Raw genomic sequence first — 23,697 nt, 5'->3', positions numbered from 1 at the left:
AATTGTCGGGACGGAGCAGAAAAAAAAATCAAGCTTAAATCCAGGCTGTCGGTTTTTTCCAGCAATTCCCCAAATTAGTTGTTGTGCACACAAAGAATAGGTGGCCATAGGTATGACCTGGAGTCTCCAGGTAAAGCTCATGGCATGGAAGTGACATTTGTTCCCGCCCCATTTCCGCCCACTACCCCGCCCACCAAATGCGGCTGGTGCTAGCTCTACCCTGCACACAGCTAGTCCCACCTCCACAGGTGGTCAGCCCTGCCCCTTTTTGAAGCCACGGGAGAGTCACGGGAGAGCTCCCGGAGAGCACCCAGTGATGTCAGTGGGATGGCCCCACTTCCTCCCAGTCGGTTTCTGCTGGAAGACGGTTCCCTTTTTCATGCATTTACTGCCTCCGACCCTCTAGATTTGGACTACAACAGTTTGTCCTAGCGTTTGTCCCCTGCTTTGTAATATATGTACCGTATTTAACCCCTTCATGTGCTTAACTGTTTTTATCATGCCTCTCGTTATTTCTCCAAGCTATATTTGTTAAGACACTTTCATAGATTTTTGTTTAGCTCTTTAAAATCCCAGCCTGCCTTTAATTATGGGTATATTGGAAGGTTCTTCTCTAACGTCCTAAAGTTTTTGTGCTCTGTCAGGACCCCGAAGCATTTTACACTCCACGGTTACTGTTTAGCCGCTGACAGGCGCTTTGAATCACTACCTCAGTTCAATAGGTTTTCCCACATTAGGATCCCGCTGTGTCCGGCTATTGTACGGCTCCTACTTTTTATATTGCTGTTTTTTCATATGTGACAGTGCTTTCGCAACAAAAATGATTACATCTCATCAAGTTAGGGCTGCACATACATAACTTAACCCCTTAAGGACAATGGGCGGTCTCTAAACCCATTGAAAACAATGCATTTTGAGCCCGTACATGTATGGGCTTTGTCATTAAGGGGTTAAAAATGCCCTCTGAGTACTTTTGTATTCATAGTTCTGCCTGTTTGGAAGAAACACATTGTACAGTGGCGCATATCTCTACTCTTTCTTAACCCCTTAAGGTCAATTGGCGGTCCCTAAACCCATTAAGGGGTTAAAGAGAGCGTACCCAGAATGGATTTGTTGTTGTTTGTTTGTTAATTAGTAACGTAAAATGGCGTCGTATCACCTTCTCCCCCTCGACCTCTTAGTATATTGTAAGGTCACGGCAGCAGGACCCTCTTCTTCTTCAGTAGCAGTCTGCCATTCATGCATTTATATTACTGTTACTTTTCCCCTCGTTGTAACAGGGCTGCAGATGCCGCTACTTTTGTACTAATAATAATGTTATAAAAATATATAGGGTTCTTATAGTGAACCTTAGAAGCTAACCTATAGCTTGTGATTGTTTTTGTTTTTCAATCAATGCAATAGTTTTGGGGATATTTTAAAAGTAAATGGGTCAGTGGCAAACTGTGGCAGAACTAGAATATCCACTTTAAGGCAACCGTAAACATATAGGCATACCTTGGAACTTTCTAAATAAGCTGAGACTATTGAAATAGCCATCGTCTAATAGCTCATCAGGAAGATTCTAACCCCAAATGGCACTAATACTGTCTCTCAGAGGAACCTCGAATGGTCGTTATTTAAATACCACACTTGAAATGTCAGCCATCAGCTGGCAGGTGGTTAATGTCCTCGAGTTGGCCTGACGGTGAATATTTGTTCAACAAAGCTGTGACCGAGCCCTTTCCCACACTTTTTTGTCTGGTGTCTTATTTCGGAAGAGTAAAGTTTTTCCACTGATATCTGTATGGATGCCATAACGCGAGGGTGTCCAACCTGCGGCCCTCTAGCTGCTGCAGGACTACATCTCCCATACTTCTCTGCCAGCCATTGAGCTGCAAGAGCATTATGGGAGATGTAGTCCTGCAGCAGCTGGAGGGCCGCAGTTTGGACACCCCTGCTACAATGCCTAAGCATTGAGATTGTTATAAAAAGAGACAGCTTTTTCGCTTGTTTGAAAAAAAGCACTTATTTAAAGGACTTACGTTCCCTAATTCCTTAATTTGTACTTTCTATACGCTTATGTGAAATATATCATATACATCATCCCTTGTAAATGTTGTGCAGCTATCCCTATTGCTACATTGTCACTGTAGGAGTAAGAAGGTATCAAGAACAGGGCTGGCCTTAGGGGTGTGCGACCTGTGCGGCCGCACAGGGCGCCATGGCAGCAGGGGCGTCTGCCCGGGATTTAAATTAAAAAATCGTTTTTTGTTTTTTTTTAAACTTCATTTAATATCCTTCATGTTAAATAAAGTAAAAAAACAACAAAAAAACCAGCACCTGATACTTTAATTTAAGTCCCGGGCAGGGGCGCCGAGCGGTTGCTCGTGAAGTTTTCAGTAACCGCTCGGCGCCCCTCACTCTCCGTCGCGGTGCCAGCATTTTATGTTGAGCGCTGGAATATGACATCATATTCCGGCGCTCAACATGAAATGCCGGCACCGCGGCAGAGCCGGAAGACGGATGCCTCTCGCTCCCTCCGCAGGACTCCGGCAACAAGGTTAGTGAGGATAATGGGTAGTAGGGAGAGGGAGTAGATGGTTAGAAGGGGTGGGGGGTAGTGAGAAGGGGCAGAGGGGGGGATAGTGAGAAGGGGCAGAGGGGGGGATAGTGAGAAGGGGCAGAGTGGGAGATAGTGAGAAGGGGCAGAGTGGGGGGGGTAGTGAGAAGGGGCGAGGAGGCAGTGAAAAGGGGGCGCCAGGAGGCCGGCTCTGATCAAGAACATATCCCTTTAATAATAGATAGTGCTTGTAATTATGACACATGGACATTGTGTTTTTTTGCATTAAAAATCTATACATACCATTCAGGAATCTACTTAGGTGTCGCTAAGACTTTCTAACTGATGGTTTACCGAAGGACTTTGTCTACCCTGTTACTTTATAGCAGAAATGATGAAACTCTAGGTTCTTCATTCAGTTTCAATAATACGTTTCAAGGTCTTGTTGTTGACAAAGACACTTTTCTCCTCTTAAAAGGTTTCCTAAAATATAACATAAATCTCATGCCCAGAGAGACTGTGTGTGGCGTTAGCCCGCTTTATTTTTTACTCACATGTACATTCAAACTGTGTGACGTGGATCAGAAAACAGCAGGTTACATAAAGGAGCAAGCAATTTTTATTTCCATCACGCGCTTATCCAGCACCTCATTCGGTACTCTTACCAGAATATTTTTATACACTTTCTTTTCAATTATTATTTTTCTACACTGTATATACTATTTTTTTTTTCTTCGTATTTTTTTTTTTTTTTGATAAGACTTTATGGAGGGGCAGGGGCGTACCTAGAGTATTTGGCACCCGGGGCGGATCCTGTAAGTGGCACCCCCCCCCCAAATGTAAAGACATCTACAAAATTATGTTGGCAAGAATATTTATTGCACCAATTTGTAACCAATTTGTAAAATCTGAAAAAATAAATTAATAACTTATAAGTAAAATAAATACATTTAAATAACATTTACTGAACATATAATAGTGCTTTCTTTAATAACCCTCCAAAAAAACAGTGTCCACATTGCCCACATAGAACCTGACCAGCACCCAAATTACACACACATAGGACGTGCCATCTTTGCCCCCAAACAGCCCAGCATGAGTCAGCATTGTTCCCAAACAGCCGAGTGTACGCCATCTTTGTCCCATAAACACGCTACCTGTGCCATCTTTGTCCCATAAACACCCTGCCTGTGCCATTTTTGTCCCATAAACACCCTGGTTATACCATCTTTGCCTTTTTGACAAATCAACTATACACCTATGATTAACACAAACACTTTTACAGTCACTCACTAATTCACTTTCATTCACACAATAATTTATTCTTTCACACAAATTATTTACACATATTCATTGATGCATTCTCACAAATTCATTAATTCTCTCACTCATTCACACAATTCATCCACACATTAATCCATTCATTTTCGCTCTCTCATTCTGACTCTTTCTTTCAATATTCTTGCTACCCTCCTTTATCCCTATCTACCCCTTCTCACTCCCTTCTCCCTATCTACCCCCTATCCCCCCGTCTCACTCCCTTCTCCCTATCTACCCCCTCCTAACTATCTACCCTCTCCCCCCCTTTGAAGTTCACTTAACTTTCAGGAGTCCTGCGGTGGGGGTGCAAGGCCCCTGCCTCCCAGCTCTGCCACTGTATGGAACAGTATAGAGTGATGGGAGTTATGATGTACTTTAGAGCATAATTATATAATGAAAAATACATTGGAAATGGTACAGCATAACACCCATCACTCTCACACATTTACCAATCCACACTTAACAATCCACAGATTCCACACATACCAATCCACATTTACCAATCCACACATACCAATCCAGATTCCACACATACCAATCCACACAAACCAGTCCAGATTCCACACATACCAATCCACAGATTCCACACATACCAATCCACATTTACCAATCCACACATACCAATCCACAGATTCCACACATACCAATCCACACAAACCAGTCCAGATTCCACACATACCAATCCACAGATTCCACACATACCAATCCACATTTACCAATCCACATTTACCAATCCACAGATTCCACACATACCAATCCACAGATTCCACACATACCAATCCACACATACCAGTCCACAGATTCCACACATACCAATCCACACATACCAGTGCACAGATTCCACACATACCAATCCACATTTACCAATCCACACATACCAGTCCACAGATTCCACACATACCAGTCCACAGATTCCACACATACCAGTCCACAGATTCCACACATACCAATCCACGCATACCAATCCACATTTACCAATCCACTCTCACTGTCACTGAATGATTTCCTACCTTTCCTCTTTTCTTCTTGCAGCAGTCAGCTCCTTTTCTTCCTCTTCGCTCCTCTTCTTCTGTCTTCTTCCGGTTCAGAGGGCACGGACGGCGGTGGGCGCGGCTTCAGCAGCAGTTGCCGCGCGGATCGCGAGGGAGCGGTATCGGAGGTCTTTAACAGACCTCCGGCTCCCTTGAGTGATTTTAAGCCGGTTCAAGGGAACCGGCTTAAAATCACTCAAGGGAGCCGGAGGTCTGTTAAAGACCTCCGATACCGCTCCCTTTCGAGCCTTTTCCTCCAGCGGCGGACATTACTGTCCGTCTCTGGAGGGGTGTCGGGTGCCGGCAAGTTGGCACCCCCCTGATGAGCGGCACCCGGTGCGGACCGCCCCCCTCGCCCCCCGCTAGGTACGCTACTGTGGAGGGGATTCATTGATCACCCCACTAGGATTTTTTTTATTATTTTGGTTTTGGGAGGTTTAAAGGTTTTCAGGTCCATTGTTATCGAAGGTTCTGGAGAAATGTGGAATCCAACTTCAGAGAGAGATGTCAAGGATACATTTTTCTCCAGTTTTGCAGGAACGTAGCCCACCCTTATCTAGTTGTCAACAGGAACTGCAAGATGGCCTTGTGTTCCTCAACATTTTGGGCTCAATTAGCTACACAATGTTATCATTGATAGTCTGGACTATACAGAAGTATCTCATCGGGCGGCAGGGATACCGCGAGAAGGTTATAATTCCAAAAATAACTAATACACAACATAAACTAAAAAATACTTTTTTATTATTATGTTTAACATCAGGGAAGGAAATATGTAGCTAATTGAGCTCAAAATGCTGAGGAACACAGGGCTAATGCCACCAAATCTACCCCAGTTATGGTGGTCCTTTTTTTCTGGTCAAAAGCAAAAACTATAATACCTGGAACATACAGGTATTTATTTAATCCCATAAATTTGGGGTATTTTTTTTCTATAATTCCTTCTATGAGTCCAGTTCTACTGTTAATTAGTAGAAATTTTTTTATTCTGAATACATCTTTCAAAAAGTGGTATAAAACTATGCTAATATGCATTCAAATGAGCAGGTAGGTTAATGACTGTTATTGTCGACACATTTAGTAAAAAAACAACCTTTAGGAAAAAAAAATATAACTGACAAATGTCTGGATTTATGGAAACCATACCCACCAACACCTGGAGTTTTTATCACTTATGTGAGATATCACTTTTACAAACTAGCAGTGAAAAATGACTGTAAAATGTAGCATTCTAAATGCACAGAAACTTTTTTTGACAGCAGCAAAAATAATATGTAAAAGTATGGGCAGCACCAAATCCTCTTCCATGCACACTTGGCACAGCTGATTAAGGTCACCTCCATTCCTTTGTAGAGCCATGCATAAAACATAACTTGTCACTCGGAATCCGGCTTAAATTCCTGCTAGGTATTGAAATACAATTCTAAATTTCTCCACGTCAAAAATGCCAAGGTTAAAAATAAACAGCCATGCCGAGCTCTCCCCATTTTGACGAGCGCTTAAAACATTTTCTCAGATTTTTTTGTTTTTTAATTTAAGAGGAATAATTTTCTCTATTGTAAATTATTTTTGTGTGTACCACTTTAATGATCGGATTTAAAGGAACACATTCAAGAAAAACTTTACAACTGAATTTTCTGTTTGCCAGTGTCAATACAAATAGTTCATTTAAACACAAAATTGATTGTGTGAAAGTTTTTTTGTAAACAATACAATCCCTAGATCCATTAAATGCACTTTTATGCGTATGATATCAGAAAGGTCCCTTTAACTTTTTGTGTTGTTCCCCTCTTGCAAATACATGGCAGGATTTCCTTAATATTTTAAAAACTATATATATATATATATATATATATATATATATATATATATATATATATATACATACACACACACACAGTATATATATATATATATATATATATATATATATATTCTTTTTACATTTAACTATATATTTCATTAAAAAGTAGATATGACTGTTCCCTTAATTCAAATTTGAGAAATCCTTTCTTTATTTATTAAAAAAATAAATACATTATATAGACAACTTTGGGACAAAAATTGAATGCATGGACAGATTGTGTTGTGTTTTTATCCATGTTGCTTAAACTAATTGGCACATTGAGTAACTATAAAGTGATCATTTTTCATGTTACTAGTTATATAAAGAATGCTGTTCAATGGAAGGTTAGATGGGGGGTTTAATAATGACACCAGTAGATACATACAACGTCATCTGAACATTTATAGTAAAATTTCAGGTTACTTTTGACAATATATATTTTAGAGTTAAGTTTCAGGTGATGTTCCAAGGACAAATTCAAATCGGGGCCAGAAGTCTCAAATCAGTATCATCGGGTCATGCCAATAGCATCTTCTATAACCCCAAGATACCCAGTAAAGTTGGATTATAATTTACAAACATTCATCGAGTAGTAGTTCGGATTTTTTCCCCCCGATAGTGCCCAGTTTTGCAAAGCATTTAAGTCGCTATTACATATAAAATACATAGCTTAGCAGCAGCAGCCAGCCTAAGCTCAGCGAGAGAGAGACTGCCAAATGTCTCCCAACCAACCTCGGAGAAATAGGAGTGAATACTAAAAGCTTAAGATTGGAAATTGAAATGGTATGGTTCATAGCATTTCACACTGGAAGAACTTAAAGGTCTCTGTGTCTGTTTTTTTAATTTTCTTCTGCCTATTATCACTTGCCCTTCTGTTAACTTAAAGACTTTTCAGCCTTACAAAAAAAAAATCAAATATTCAGACAAGTACGGATAGCATGCATAATATTTGATTTCTATCTTATGTTATATTAAAAACTGGAAACAGATTTTCTCCGACTAAGCGAGTGCTGCCTTACCATTACATCCGTCCCAGAGGAAAGCTACACTCATGCTGCGTAAAATAAAAAAGACATGTTTTATTTATTTTAATGGGTTTTTTTTTGGTTTTTTTTTACTTTGTTGTTTAATGGGCTTAGGATATGTGTATTTTGGCAGCATAGCGGCTCTTGGTGTATTGTATATGTAGAGGACAAATTTTTAGATCTGTTTCCTCTTGTTTAAACCAGATTTTTGTTCACTAGAGTATAAAAAATGCAGTGCTGAGGCTTTTTACTGTTAGTGATCGGCATAGTTTTTTCACCAAAGAAATGCAAAAACATGGATTCTGATGGAATTTCTGGTAATCTAAATTTTGCAGGGTCTTAATTTTTTTATCAATTAAAAAAAAAACACACAAAGCCATTTAAAAAGATTAAAACCCCTAAAAGGATGTTCATTTTGAATTTTTGCATGTCTTCCCACCTTAAAAGAAAGGGATACAGACGAGGTTATGTACTATGACGTTTGATGTCCAGTGTTCACAACATCCAAAGTAAACTGATTTTTTTCACTGTTCACTTTATACTTTATTACCTTTTTTGTAATAGTGTACCCCTCTATAGTAAAATGCGTGTTAAAGTGCGAGTAACCCTAACTTTCTGTGAGTACTTTAATATGTACGGTATTATTTAAAAAGAGAGTTAAAAAGCCCTTGGCTAGCACAGAAGAGGCTGCCCTGCTGCAGCTGCCTCCTCCCCGTCGGTCCAACATTTCTTGCTACTGAGTGGCTGTTTGAATCCTAAGCATTACTATCCCCTTAAAAGAGTACGCAGCCTGCCGCCTTGAGTTCCAAGACTGGAACTCAAGGGGTTAAATAAACTTTGTAGGCAATATATAGGTAGCTTCTGGAACCCTAAACATAGTAAAGGTAACCATTATACAAACACGCATCCCATTAACCCCTTCAAGACCGGGACGTACCTGGTACTTCCTGGTCAAAGGTCACCGGCAGACCGGGACGTACCAGGTACGTCATCGATGATGCACGATCCAGCGTCGCTATGAACGCTGGGATCGCAAGGGGCGACCCCGGGGTGTCCCCAGCGATCCGTAGCAGCCACTCCCCCTCAATTCCGGGCACGTGATCGCTTTGCAGCGAATCACAAGCACAGAATTAAAATATTTTTAAAACAACTGCGGTCTTCAGCTGAAGACGCAGCACACAAAACCTGAAGGGGTTAAAGAATAGAACATGTTGTACTGGAAAGAAACCCAATTATATATATATTTTTATAATTTTTTAAAAATATATATTTTCTGTAACATACTTACACTGATATCATGAACGCACCAAAAACATATAAACAAGTATATCTGCAGCTTTTACAGCTTCTGTTTAGGTTTTATCTGTTTTTTTTTTGTTTTTTTGTGTGTGTGTTTCACATCTGTAATGTTTTTAAGCCCCCGAGATAGAAGGCAGACTATCGCCGCGGTACAAGGATTCCATTAGCGACTGTAGCAGGGAAAGGTCAGATCATTCCCAGTAGTCTTGCCATGGCTCGTGTGGCTTGGGGAGTATTTTCAAACATCTGATTAAAAAGAACAGTAACATTAAGCAATAAAATATATTTTTGTGTTGCTATGAGTTGTGTTATTGGCGGGCGCCAATGAAAACCGCTAGTAAAATGTCAAAATCCATTCTAAAACAGCTTACTCCCTTATTACATTTTCTTTTCCTCCTGAGTACGGTTCGTATTATTAATTTAACCCCTTAATGACAAAGCCATTTTGTCTCAAAATGCATTGTTTTCAATGGGCCTATTGTCCTTAAGGGGTTAAAAATATACTTATTTACATGTAAATAAATTCCAGATGAATTGGGAGCTCAATACTATGGCATTGAATTGAGACGTCATTCGAATTCCTTATTAATCTTAAAGACAAACTGATTTATGCCCAAAAAAAAATATAAAAAAACACATGCAGAAGAAAATTGAATTTAAGAATTCTAATAATAAAAAAATGTTTGGAGAAATAATTTTTATTGGTTAGGGGTATATCGGCGAAAATGGGTAGATTATTATAGTACACCAGGAAGGAATGTAAGTGACATTTAAGATTCAACAGACCCTGTCCTTCTCATCTTAATTACAGGGAAGCAACAGCGAGCTCCAAGCCATAGGACCCAGGTTGTAAATATCAGGTGTTAATGTTTAATAAACAGAGACTTCAAAAGCACATAAAATAGAATATATATCTTTCAATTTACAGAATCCCGTCTCTGTTCTTCTCTTTGTAGATCCAGCTCCATACAATAAATGCGATATTTTCAATTCACGACTATATATCCAAAGCAAAGCTTGACTTTTGTGATCAAAAGAATTCTTTAAAATGTAAGCCAGTTCAAAGCTCATCAAGGACAAATATTAAACACGCAGCGCCTAAAAAGTGAAACCTTGTCAACTGAATGATGTATGTGAACGAAGCCTGGCCGGGGCCTTTAAAAAAAAAAGCATAGAGTTGTGTCAATTTCATACCCAAAACTCAACCTTATATTACTTTGACATAGAATCTGAAAATGTTAACTTATCTTTAAAAATATCTATTTAAAAAATGTAAACATATAATTTTTCTTTGAGGCTTTTGGAGTGCTAAGGCTTTGGGACGACCTTTGGTGGTGCCCAAGATCCAGGGTCATATAGTCTGTCGCCAACTTGGTCCAAGAGTACCACCAAATAACCAAAGGCATGGGAAATGTCAGAGCGATTTAAAAGGTCAAGGGACAAACAACAAATGGCAAAACCAATCCAGAGAAATGGGGGTTATAAACAGCACAATAAAAATACAGACATACAGAAGGCTGGAGTTAATCACAGGAACCAAACTGGTATCAGGATTGCCATTTAAGCAGAATGAGGGAAGATCCACCAAGCACCAAACTTTAGGAAAGGCAGGTTTAAATGTAATAACTAGTGTCAGACCGAGGCATGCTTCTGACGCATGCATGTATGTACGCCATTGCTGCGTATGCATGAGTGGCAAAGCATTCAAAATAATCAGAGACTCCATGGTGGTTACGGGTAGATGCCGATCCCATCACCTGCTCCTTGGAAGAGCACACAGGTGCAGCCAGAGACCGAAGAACTGTAGGTGGGAGAGACTGGGATGTCCTTCGCGTCGTACCCATGCCAGGTTGTCTATAAAAGAGATCATGATATCAACCTAACATAACCCTACTAAAAGCCAACTCTGTGCATACAGAAGATTTTGATATTCGGCTATCAATGTGGGGAGTCCCTTCTTACCAGAAACACAGAATGTTGTTTACCGAGCTAAATGTTGGCTGAGTTGACTACTACTATTAAACGCTTTTCTGAAGCTCCATTTCATATTCTCTCGAAGCTCTTATAATAATAAGTTATTTGCTGCATGCAAACACATCGGCAGTTTAAAATTGTATGAATTTAAAAAGCCAATATCAGAAATATTTTACAGAGTAAAGAAAGCGTCTAGGTCAGGATTACTCATTGAATGAGCTGCTCGATGTCTTATCTTGCCAAAGCCATTCCAATATGGAAGTTATATTAAAAAGAGATTGGCGAGGTTAAAGGTCCAATCATCACTTATAGCCACCCAACAGACAAGGTTATTCCACAAGAAAAAGCAATCCGTCGGTTTACATTGGTTTTAAATGCTCCTGTAATGGAATTGGTGGATGGGACATCAGGAATCAGGTGTAAGGCAGCGATTGTTCTTGACAGCAATTTGGTTCATGGTCAAACTATTAGTTGGTACCTGTGAGGTTTCTGTAACTCGCTGGCTAACAACAAAGGATGAAAAGCTTTACATTACAGAACACGCAAATAATTCCTATTAATTGAAAAAAAAACTCAAAAAACATAAAAAAATGTAATGTAATGAAAGAAAACGTAATGTTTCAGTGTTAAATGTTAATCTATAGACCGATCAGCCATAACATAATGAGCACAGACAGGTGGAGTGAATGGCGCTGATCAGGGGCGGGCTGGGCCGGGGGGCAGGGGGGCAATTGCCCCCCAGGCCGCCCTAAATCCAGGCCGGTGGGCCGGACGACCGGCAGACAGGCATTCAATGCGGCTGCGGCCGCAAAGTTAAAAACGAAGCGGCCGCGAGCAGGATTGAATGCGGCCGTCATGCGTACCTGGCGGGGGGGGGGGCGGGGTCCGCCCCCGGCTGCCGCTCATCTGAGGGCTGCCACCATGCCAGCACACCTCCAGAAACGGTGCGCGCGGCAACTGTGGCTGTGTGCCGGGACTTGATGTCAAATCCCGGCGCACAACACTGAAGCCACGCCCACCGTCTTCCGCGCTCAGTGCACAGGACAGGAAGAAGAAGAAGAAGAGGAAGAGGAAAAGTGAGAGTGAAAGAAGAAAAGGTAGGAGAGAGTGGATTAGTAAGTGTGTGAGAGTGATGGGTGTTATGCTGAATGTAAGTGTGTGAGAGTGATGGGTGTAATGCTGAATGTAAGTGTGTGAGAGTGATGGGTGTTATGCTAAATGTAAGTGTGAGAGTGATGGGTGTTATGCTGAATGTAAGTGTGTGAGAGTGATGGGTGTTATGCTGAATGTAAGTGTGTGAGAGTGATGGGTGTTATGCTAAATGTAAGTGTGTGAGAGTGATGTTATGCTGAATGTAAGTGTGTGAGAGTGATGGGTGTTATGCTGAATGTTTGTGAATGAGGGTTTCAGATAGCATGGATGTGTAAGTGTTGGGGGATAGCTTGGCATAGGGAGTCCGTAATCACATTCCTTTCATGCCCAGATTCCAGCATGTAGTGGCTGCCTAGGCATGATAGGAGTGTGATTGCTGTTATAAATTATTTTTTGGTCCAACTTCGGTGTGTTAACACTTTTATTGGACAGAATAATTCAATGACAGTATTAATATATATATATATATATATTTATATATATAATTGCAAACAGCAATCACACTCCTATCATGCTAAGTCAGCCAGCACATGCTAGAACCTGGACATGATAGGATTGTGATTGTTGTTAAATATGTGTGTTAATATTATTGTTGATTTTTTTGTCTATTTTTGGTGTTACTTTTAATAAAGTATTTTAAAGTTTTTTTTTGGTTTTTTTTTCAGTTTTGGCCAAGTGAATGCTGAATTTTTAGTTTCAGTCCAGAATTTTCATTTCGGTGCATCCCTATTATATACTGTGCCAGTCACTAAAGTGGTAAGCCTACACCACATCAATGTTTGGCTTAGTATATAGTGATAGGGGATGTCAGTGTCTGGCTCAGTGTATTGGCACACATTGACGGTGGTGCTGCGTAATCCCTAAGTATATAATGATAACAGTTATGCTGTACCCCTGTCAATGTTTGCCTAACCATAGAAACTATGCAGTTTTAAAGTGTGTGTGTGTGGGGGGGTGCCACATACAGGGTCTGCCACAGGTGCCAAATACTCTAGGTACGCCCCTGCATCATGCGGCTGTCAGACCCAATGGCCATGCCTCAGCTACTCTTCCCACGTCTTAAAAGTGGTGTGATGAAGAGCTGAGGCATGCGGTGTTTGCACGCCGGCCACTTTAATTTCATTAGGCGCTGGTGGAGTGACTGCCGCACGACGGCCGCTTTCAATGTCGCTCGCAGCCGCTTTGATGGTGCAATGGGCCAGTTGACTAGACTTGCCCCCCAGGCCTTAGGCTGCCAGCCCTCCCCTGGCGCTGATGATCTACGTATGGGGCCGCGTAGCTGCAGACTAGTCGGGGTGCCCATGCTGACCCCTGTCCACTGCCGAAGACTCTGATAACACAACTCTGAAATCTTTAAAACAATGACCCTTTCAGATGTTTCTCGCGCAGTGTTTAAAACAATATAAATAAAGAATTATAATGAATATTTAATATTATTAAAAAAAGAAACAATCTGGCTTTTTAATGGTTTGTATTCATTTAAGTTTTTTTCTAGTTGAATCGTAATGCTAAAATGGTGTTGCAATACTGGAAATGTCTAAATGCACAGTCAACATATTAACCCTTTAAATAACTTATCGTGAAGATCCGTAAATTTTCTCTGTGTAGTCTGTCACCCTTCTTTCTCTGGCAGAGCTGCTTTTGGCTAGGTTCCAAGGAAGCGATCCGTCTTGAAAATGATCTCAGTATATTACGGCTGCTACTATAGTAAAAAAAAAATCCAGAAAATAATTTGAATTATTAGAAGAACTGATACATAAGTAAATGAATTACTATTCTGCTTGTAAAGTTCTACTTTTTCCCAGACTATTCTGTTTGGTGTAAATAATGAATAATGAATAATTAGAACAGGTAACAGTATTTAGGTCACCATACTTACTAGTTCATACTTCCATTAGCCCTAATGCCACCCACATTCTAATATGATAACAAAAGGTGGATGCCCCAGATGTCTTAAGTTCCTTTATATAACTGGCAACATAAACCATCATTTTTATACTTGTTGTAATGGCGTCACCTTTGCTTAACCCTAATTAAGTAAATTGTCAAATCTCAGTATTCAGCAGCTGAACCTTGAGGGAAATGTATCAACTCTAAGCTCATAGTAACCTTTACTGTTACAAGTTGGACTACGACTATGCAGTATTCTGATACTTCTTTAACTATGGAAGCTAAAACCTGTATCAGAACAAACATGGTCGCCATTGCCTACCAAGTTCAACGTAGCTCTGCCAATGTTATTTGTAGCACCAGAAGATGCATCAGTGTCTAAATGGTTTATATTCAACTTGGTATGTTTCTTGAGAAGTTTGGCTCCGTTTCTATAATCTTGTCAATACCCACGCTGAGAATTTCCAGATTAACCATTACCATCAGAAAAGTGAGAGATGGGCAGCTTGGCGTTCAGAGAATGGATCCCTATGACTTCATATTACTGCTATGATGTCACTAATGATGAAATGACCAATTGGAGGCCCGCTTGACCAGCGAGCAGAGGCGTACTAAAATCAAGGGTGGGCAACCTAATTTCTCTTCACTTTTAAGTCTCAAAAAACGATTCACTTTGAAACCAGCATTCTGTGTTAAAAAATGTTTTGTTGTCCTCCACTTACATAAGAAATAGACAATTCAACAAAACTCATTTCATATCTCATTTTGTATGAATTGGGGAAAGTAGTTTACTGGCACATTTCCTTCTAAGCCGGACTTGTGAAATTGCCCTTACAGAAAAGAGCTATAGGTGTTACAATCCCAAAACCCTCCGAATATCACATATCACTGGTTATTATATGCAACCATTTTCAATTGAATTCCAAGGAGCGTGGCAAAGGACAACTGGAGTGGAATTCTAAGTGGCTGACCCATAAATTTACATTTTGAAGCATTTTCCGCCTTGAGAAAGACACGTAATATGTTTATTTCAGACCTGTTACGTGTGCTTTTCTTGTTTATCGGAAGAAAAGCTTCTTATAATCTTAACAGGGATCACACACAGGTTTATTCTTCAAGTGAAAGGAGCTTTGATCTTTATCTGCTTAGTTTAATATTCTCACACCTGTTCTTGTATATTTAGATCTATTAAATACCCAAATCCTGTATTATATAGTCCAGTACACATAATAGGCTTATGGGATGGCGTCTAGCAAGCATAAACAATATAACTTTATTAGAAAACCATAGGATTTGTATACTAAAGGGTCATCTCAAGTTCCTCTTCTTTTGATGTAAGATAATTGACTCTCACGGCCTTCATCAGGATGGAGTGTGGAGTAGTTGAGGACAATCAGCAACTTTTCCGAGGTTACACTTACCTGGAAACAAAAACCACTATATGATGTAAAACACCAAAAATACAAACATTGTAGTAATGGGGAACTTAAACAGAGGTCGTGTTTTAGAAAAGTATGAACATTGCAATGGATTCCAAAGAAGATTTTATAAAATAATATCATCAGAGTCTAATATGGAAGGTGAGACCCTTAAGAGGAAGCTGTAGACCTAATTAGAAACGAATTATAAAGTTAATTAAACAGGCCTGTCTAGCCACACATCTTCTGCTGCTTCGGATACACAGGCAGTTCTTTAGTGTTGTCTCAAAATGTTACAATGTTTCTATTTCTGGGGAAGGGTTCTATGGTAAGTAGTTGTGTTCCATGCTTGGTTTTGAAGTAAATAACCAAAAATCTTTTCATTTTAATGAGTTTTATGTCTTCTGAATAGGGACAACATGTTGAATTTGTCCCATGTGAGAATTTGTCCTTTCATGCTAATTCACCCATTTGTGATATCCCGTCTGGATTATTAGATTAGATTATTGTAACGTCATGCTAACTGGCCTCTCATTCTCCTGGATCTTAACTCTCTAATCCATTCTGAACACCCTTACCATACAAATCTTCTTATCCAGTCGCTCTTCGTCTGCTGCCCTACTGTGCCAGTGCCTTGAATGGCCCCATGTACCCTCTAGAAAAAACATTAACCCTTGATGCCTACTTATTGAACCATTATCAATACTGCCCCCCCCATATCCCTTCTATACATCTCCTCTGCTCAGCCCTTGACTTGGATATCTCCTTACCCATAAGAACTACTTCCCACTGTATCTATTTTCCCTACCTTGTCCCGTCTCTCCCTTACGTATTCTAATTTTAAATTCTCACTAAAACCCACTTGTTCCGAGGAGCATATAATCAATCCTCTTAATGCCAAGCACCTGCACTCTGAAAGAAACCATCTGTTTCCCACCTTCGAGATCTCCAGGCCACTCACTTCTTCACATGACCTTCACTACAATCAAATCATCTTCTCCCAAGCAGTCCCTCTCCTTCTGTCTCATTCCCAGCCAACATCCTAATAAATTGTTAACTTGCAAGGGCAGGACCCTCTTCTCCTTCTGTACCGGTTTATCCCAACATGCGTCCAAAAAATATTATTTTTGGATAATTTACAGCTATTGTCTATTGTTCTAGCAGTTGTATTAGGCGTAACGGTAAGAATAACTGTGTTTTTAATGTTACTTAAACTTATCACGTAATTTGAAAAGGACCAGCAACTCAGAGAACACCAATAGTTCCTAAATTAATGATAATACAGACAAAAAAACACCAAAAAATAAAATACTTGTTGGGGATGGTCCCGCTTGTGTGCGCTTACGATTTGGGATAATACACATACAGACAATAGTAAACATGCGCTGTTCTCTAATACATCGTTTGTACAGGCAGCATCAGAATTGAATGACCTTTACCTTTGCCACATAAACCCTGCGGTTTTACAGAGCTTTTGTCCAATTTCGGAGCTTTTCATTTTATTCAATGCATTTTGAAGGAGTTTTTTTTTTTTTTTTTTTTTGGTACTACAGTTTCTTATTATTTCCTGCTATATTTCACAGCTTGATATAAAGAATACGAAATTTACCAGGGAAACATAAAACATTCTAGAACCCTGTGAATTTCACAACTTGTCTCCATTATCAAAAGTCGCCACAATGGTGAGATATTTTTCAGCTGGGTTCTAAGGTTTGCACTAATAGACACTACTTTCTCAAACCTCAAAAAAAAAACCTACCCCTTTTACCTCTTTTAGCAATTTCATACCCAAACATATTAACCCTACAAAAAAAATGTATAAAAAAATTAAAAAAAATAAATGAGAATTTGTTTAAATGTGACATTACGTTGCATTAAACTGCAATTTTTTATACTGTATACAATTGACCTGTAAAAGTATCAAAAATATACCATAATTTATTTGTATTAATTTATTTTTATTTAAAAAAAAGAGGTAAATTCATGGGAGTCTCTTCTAGCATAAAGAATAAATCAAGATAAAAACCAAAAAAGGGAATATCAACTAGATAAGCCAATTTGCCTTAAATTATTATATGTTGCATAAAAAATGAAACATTCTTGATTAAATGTCTTTCAAAAATATAGATTTTTAAAATTTTCTTAGATGGTAATAATAATCCCATTGGCATAATTAAGACATAAGCTGGACATAATGTTCAAATACAGGAAATATGGTTTAGTCTCATCTAGATCAGGGTATCTACCAGGTGGATCCACTAAAGGGCTTGACATACGTATTCAAATATATCATTAATCATAGGTTGAAAGCATTGATTTTTTTTTCACAGTTAGCCTTGGAACAAACTACCGCAGGTACATACAGATCTATCATTCTTTCTCCCCAGATGATGAAAAAAAGGTCTAATGAATCCCTTACCCAAATGCCCTTGAAATTCTCTGTTGTGTAGGGTTGCCTCTGACAGGAAAGAATAATTATAACCAAAAAATGTTTTTAAATGCGGCAGCTCAAGAAGTAAGTCCCAAAGTATCCTTCGAAATATGATAGTAACTGACAGAGCTTGATTTTCAACTAGAAGCTGTAGGTCTGCCCAGGGCACCATGTTTGGTGCGGTCTCCATTGGAGGTGAAATGGACATGGCTTGATGGTGGCCATGCTTCTGCTTTAACCCAAACTTTACCCATTTTCAAACAAGTTCCACAAATATTTCTCCCTATATCCTGACATTTTTGTCTATGCGCCTCCTAAACATAGGTTAATTTTGACAAAAAATGGGTTTATCTCACTTTGTTACAATAACCCTCTTTATCTGCAGACCTGGAGGCCACCATTGTTGTCAGCCATGTGGTATTTTGGGTGACTTTCCCTTCTCAAACACCACACTGAGCTGATTCTTTATAGGCGTTCATTAGACAGAGTTTCCACGTGAGTGATTAAGACTGAGTCATTCTATTTACCATTCTGTTACCAAAAGGCACTAGGAGAAGTAGTAAGTGGGTTTGTCTCGTAGATTGGGAAAGATAATGGAACTGGAACACATACAAATGGCTCATGTTTAAAGAAAACAGCACAATATTCTGGAAAATGTGTTTTTAACCCGATACTAGTAATAAAAAATGGTGAGTCCTCCCTTTAAGGGTCTTGAAGTTATAAAAGATTCTTTACTTACAGTGATGTACACTTGGAGGGCGCGTTAGAATGTCGTTACAGTTGGACCCTATAGACATTTACATTACATCTTAATTATAGAGTGTAGATTATTCTGTAACACTGTTGCAAAAGGAAAGTGAGATCTAACAACATTAAAATTGAGAATACAAAATGGACAATTGTGTTAACACATTATATTACATGCCGATACAGACGGAGAAGAAGGTTCTACCCTTGAGAACCCTTTAACTGCCACCATGAAATAAGACAGATTAACTAAAAATGGCATCACATTAAATTCCACGTAAATGCTTGCGGTCAATAAACGTTTAAATAAAGTTTGTGCAATACTTGTTGCTTTAATCAAAAGGCCCCAATAATGTCTCATAGCTGAACTGCTGTTTAGGGTTAAATCATATATTTTTTTTAAAAAAAAAAATCGAAAAATAACATTTGCTCATCGAAATGGTCAGGCTGTTTTTAACATGACCCTCTCGCGCACCCAAGGAACATTTTGTTCCACACCAAAGAGGTACTTCTCTTTGAAGAGCTTCTATTTGTAAGTAAAAGTTTAAGAAAAATATGTTTAGAAAGTTTCCGAGTACAGTTAACGTTGAATAGTGTGCTCTTTCAATGTAATTTTGTGCAAATTATTTATGTTAAAAAAATGCATAAAATAAAAGGAAATTATAACGTGTAAATGTAGTTTTTGCCATGTACATTTGATAATTTCACTGAAGCACCATGAGACAGGGATCATCCACGCACCTTTGATTTTCAGTATGTACATTAATTATGCGGAGGAAAGAATTGCCGATAATTTATTGAAATTGAAATAGCACTAAAACTGTATGGACAAAGAGCAAGAAGGGTTCTTAAACAGAGGCTTTGGAATGAAACAATAAATGGCTTTTATGGGATATAAACAAAAGGAAGATTATACCTCAAAGCTAAACAATGTATCCGATAATTGCCCCTAATAAGCCAATTTTGATGGTACCAGGTAACACAATGGAGCAGAGAACCATGCAAGTAAAATAATATTGATGCATTCTTTTGTGAAACATTGTATTAAATATAAAAGTTCTAAAGAAAATCCTTCAGAATGGATGAAAAGAACAACAAACAAATTATTGTCTCTCTTTCCGTTATATAAAAACCTGAAAATGCCATATTTCCTAAAATTAGAATGGTAATTAAATATAAGAATAATTAACTTACAAGTTCTAAACCTCTCTCCCATTACAATGGATAAAAGTTTGCAGTCTAGATCACCCCGTTTATCTGTGGCCCTTTCCTAGAGTACTTTTTCATGCTTCTAATACTTCACTTTTACTTTATTGGAAGTTTGATGGACAAATCTCAGTTTGATGGACGCCAGCAGAACGCTACTTACCTGAATGCATAGACTTTAAAGTTTGATGGAGGATGGGTAATGGTCTGGGACAGTTTTTTTTAGGGTTTAGGTCCCTTCGTTCGAGCGAAGGGTAATGCTAATGCTACAGCATACAAAGACATTTTGGACAATGGTCTGCTTCCAGCTTTGAGCACCAGTTTGGGGAAGACCTTTTTCTATTTCAGCATTCTGCTGCATAATAAAATATTACTGATTTAATTAAGACCAGATTAGAACCAATTTCAAAGGGTCCACTCCTGCACCAAGAAGCTTTGGGGGCCCTAAAACCTAGGGGTTCCCCTGTACCGCAGGAGCTGCAGGGGCCTAGGTTATAGACTTCTACATTTACTGTAGATTCATACGAATTCATAACAAAACAAATGGACCAAAGAGCTGCCGATTTTCATTTGAATCTTGTTTTTATTTTATTCTCACTCATACTGTCTCATGCTCTCGCTCACACTCTTATTCACATTCTCTCATACTCTCATTCACTTGCTTCATCCACTTCTCCATGGCCATGGCCTTCTGGTGAACTTCTGCAAAAGGGTAAGGAGACAGGGACACAAATGCAATCGCAGAGAAAGTAGGGAGACCTCTAGAGAGAGAGCGAGAGAGTGAATGAGAGTGTGAGAAAACATGAATGAGTGTGAGGGAGTATGAAAGAGCATGAGTGTGAATGAGTGACAACAAATTTTATTTCTGAATAAAAAGAATAAAAAATTTGCAAAAGTCTACTAGGTTATGTCCTTGTTAACGCATTTTAGCCAAGTATTACTCACTATATGTATTATTTTCCATACACAGCTGTTTAGAACATTGCTTGGAATCGCAACTTGTTTTCTTTATTACCAACTGGACGAAAAAACCCATTAATTTGATGACCTCGTCTTGAATTTATGATGACCTCTTCCTGGCTTCCAAAACTGGGACCAATGTCCCCGATAGGGAGGCAAACAGTCAAAAACACTAAGAGAAAACACCAGAGGTTAAAATTCAGGGTGCAGACCAAATTATTCCTCTGTAGAAACGTGCTTAATTATATGGATTACTGAATAAATTGTCAAGTGTAAGGAATTATTCTGATAAATTAAAATACTAATTAAACAGGCTGTTGCAGAATTTTGAGAACATTATAGGCTTCCGCTTCTCCAGTAAATTTGCATATCCTTCATCTATGAATTTAATATTGAAGGACTTCATTTTTATATTTCTAAACCTTTTGTTTCACACGTGCGTGGAAAAAAAAGAGGTCTCTTGCTGCCCGTTTATTGTTCTAGGCAAGTCCCTTTTTTATTGGGAAAAAGAAATTAAATTTTATTAATGTGTCCTTTTACATTAGAGATAGCGTGGCATTAAAAATACTGGGAAAATCTCATTTTGCAACAGTGAACAATGAGGAGGTTTTGATTTTTGAAACACAAATTGTGCTTAAAGGTACAGAAAAATAATTAAAGGACAGAGTTTTTTTTTTTAAATATATTTTTTAGTACTTTGCAAGAAGTACTTCCTCTGACTTTATATACATTACTGGCTATATTACTGTTCTAGCTGTGCTAACGTAATTGCAAAAGGTTTTTTTAACCGTCAATTGGCCTCACCCTCATTCATTCTCTCATGCTCTTTCAAACTCTCATTCCCACTCTTACACTCTCATTCACACTCTCTCACGATCGCTCTAAATATCTCCGTTCCTTCTCCGTTAACCGCTTCCATGTCCCGCAGCGCCGCTTCTTCTCCTGTATCTTCTTGTTCTTCTGTCTTTGTTCTTCTGTTTGCTTTCTTCGTCCACTTAGTTCCAAGAGAACTTCTACAGGGGAGATGCTATCTTTGTGTCTCTGCTCTACCACTGAAGTGCACAGAGAGGCCAAAATAATGCAGATAGATTTGTAGTGAAAGAGAAGCGCAGAAACTCTTCTCTTTCTCAGCAAATCATTATTCTGAACTCCTGGCAAACTTCCGCAAAAGGGTGTTCCTTCAATTTGGGGGGGGGGGGCACCTGGAGGCTCTGCCTATTCTGTCTCCTGCATTGTGTCATCTTTAAGTGTCATTACTAAAATGCTCTCATTAATTATTTTTGGTAATTTTGGTAAATTCTGCGATTCATACAAAGTCACGAAAACAAGGCCAAGTCCCTCACGAATTGGATGAGCAAGTGAGTGTGGGCACCAGGCAACTAATTTTGTTCACAAATTTAAAATGCCCTTCCCCCGAATTTTTGGCCAAACCCAATGGGCAAGGAACGTAATTTGTTGCTGAAAAGAATGGGACAAAAAATGACCTGACAAATTTGTCCAGATTGTTTTTGGCCCATTTGCACATGTCTAATACATATAGATATGTTTGTATACAAAAACTTAAACTTCCTACAATCTTGAAAAATTGAATTAAAAACGGTAATAGTGGTGAAACGGTATTTAGATTAATATTTATTTAAGATACAGACTATGCAACTCATTTTTTACGGATACTTGATCCTAGAAACAGACAGTTACTACCGGGTGGTTAACCGTCTCTTCAACCCTGCTCATTGTACATCCTGTTATAGGCAAACTGCATGGGTCATCTGATCCCAATTTACTACCCGACACGGCCAATGGTCCAATGGCTTGTGCTGAGTCTTCAGTGTCTCCCGATTTCTTATAGTAGCTGAATATTTTATTTAAATGATTGCATTTGCCTTTTTGGTTGACAATGACATTAAATACAAACATTCGCTTAGTAGCAAAAAAAAAAAGATTAAAAAAAAAAAAGGTCTGCTAACTTGGTCGGTACATTCAAAATTTAAATTTGATTTTTCTTATAGGAACTGCCGATTCGAGTTGCTATTACCCAAACCTTGTGAAGCATATCACTATTGTCTCTGAAAACAGCTATTCTATTAAGTCCACGGACTGCTAGTGTTTAAAAGGATTTTTGTGTCTTGGCGAAGTATGCTAATGGTCTGACATTTCTGCCATGAGGTGTTGGGACGGTAATAGCTTATAGCAATACTTTCCTGACATATTAGTTATACTGACTTGTTATCACGCCTCTGTTTGTGTTTAAGCCGTATAAAAATGCAATATTTTAGGGTGCCAAAACCCAAGCTCGGAAACACAATATAATTAACCCCTTAATGACAAAGCCCGTACATGTACGGGCTCAAAATGCATTGTTTTCAATGGGTTTAGGGGCCGCAGATTGTCCTTAAGGGGTTATAGGAATTGTCATTCAAGGCGAGGACTATTGACACAGAGCCATAGAAAGAATTATCGTCAAGTTAGTGTTTCGACTTACAGCTAAATTCCTAAATCCAAACTGATTCCGACTTTTAAATAACCACCGTGTTGTTCGATTTCTTCAACAGCTGCTAATAAAGAAAAGCTGGAAAATTCTACGGGCCTGAAAATTCTCCAGACTGGAGTCGGACAGGTAGGATCAAATAATAAAGTCCAAACGAATTCATAATATTAATGACGTGACGATGTTATCACTTTGTGTTTGTATGTTTTTTAAGCAAAAACCAAAAATGTACATTTTAAAGTATTTTGAAAGTTTTACTTGTCCTCAGGGTTTATTATTTTGCCAATTTATGATCAAGAGCAGCTCTTCTCAAAGCTTTCAGGATTTTAGTTCTTGTGAATTATTGAATCGCACGCGGCACGTATTTT

The 23,697-nt window shown here is 38.8% G+C and overlaps 1 protein-coding gene across 1 annotated transcript in view; it reads left to right on the top strand.

Annotated features, from left to right (window-relative positions):
* Nucleotides 1-23,697, top strand: part of PTPRN2 (protein tyrosine phosphatase receptor type N2) — a 371,264-nt gene that overhangs the window by 210,848 nt on the left and 136,719 nt on the right. Inside the window, exon 12 of the mRNA XM_053467055.1 lies at nucleotides 23,394-23,458. Within this exon, the coding sequence (XP_053323030.1) occupies nucleotides 23,394-23,458 (65 nt within the window). The remainder of the gene's footprint in view (nucleotides 1-23,393; nucleotides 23,459-23,697) is intronic.

The sequence above is a fragment of the Spea bombifrons genome, chromosome 5 (genome assembly GCF_027358695.1).
Source record: "Spea bombifrons isolate aSpeBom1 chromosome 5, aSpeBom1.2.pri, whole genome shotgun sequence".
NCBI classification, from domain to species: domain Eukaryota; kingdom Metazoa; phylum Chordata; class Amphibia; order Anura; family Pelobatidae; genus Spea; species Spea bombifrons.
Note: the sequence above shows the minus strand (reverse complement) of the source record. Positions and strands in the feature narration are given on the sequence as shown.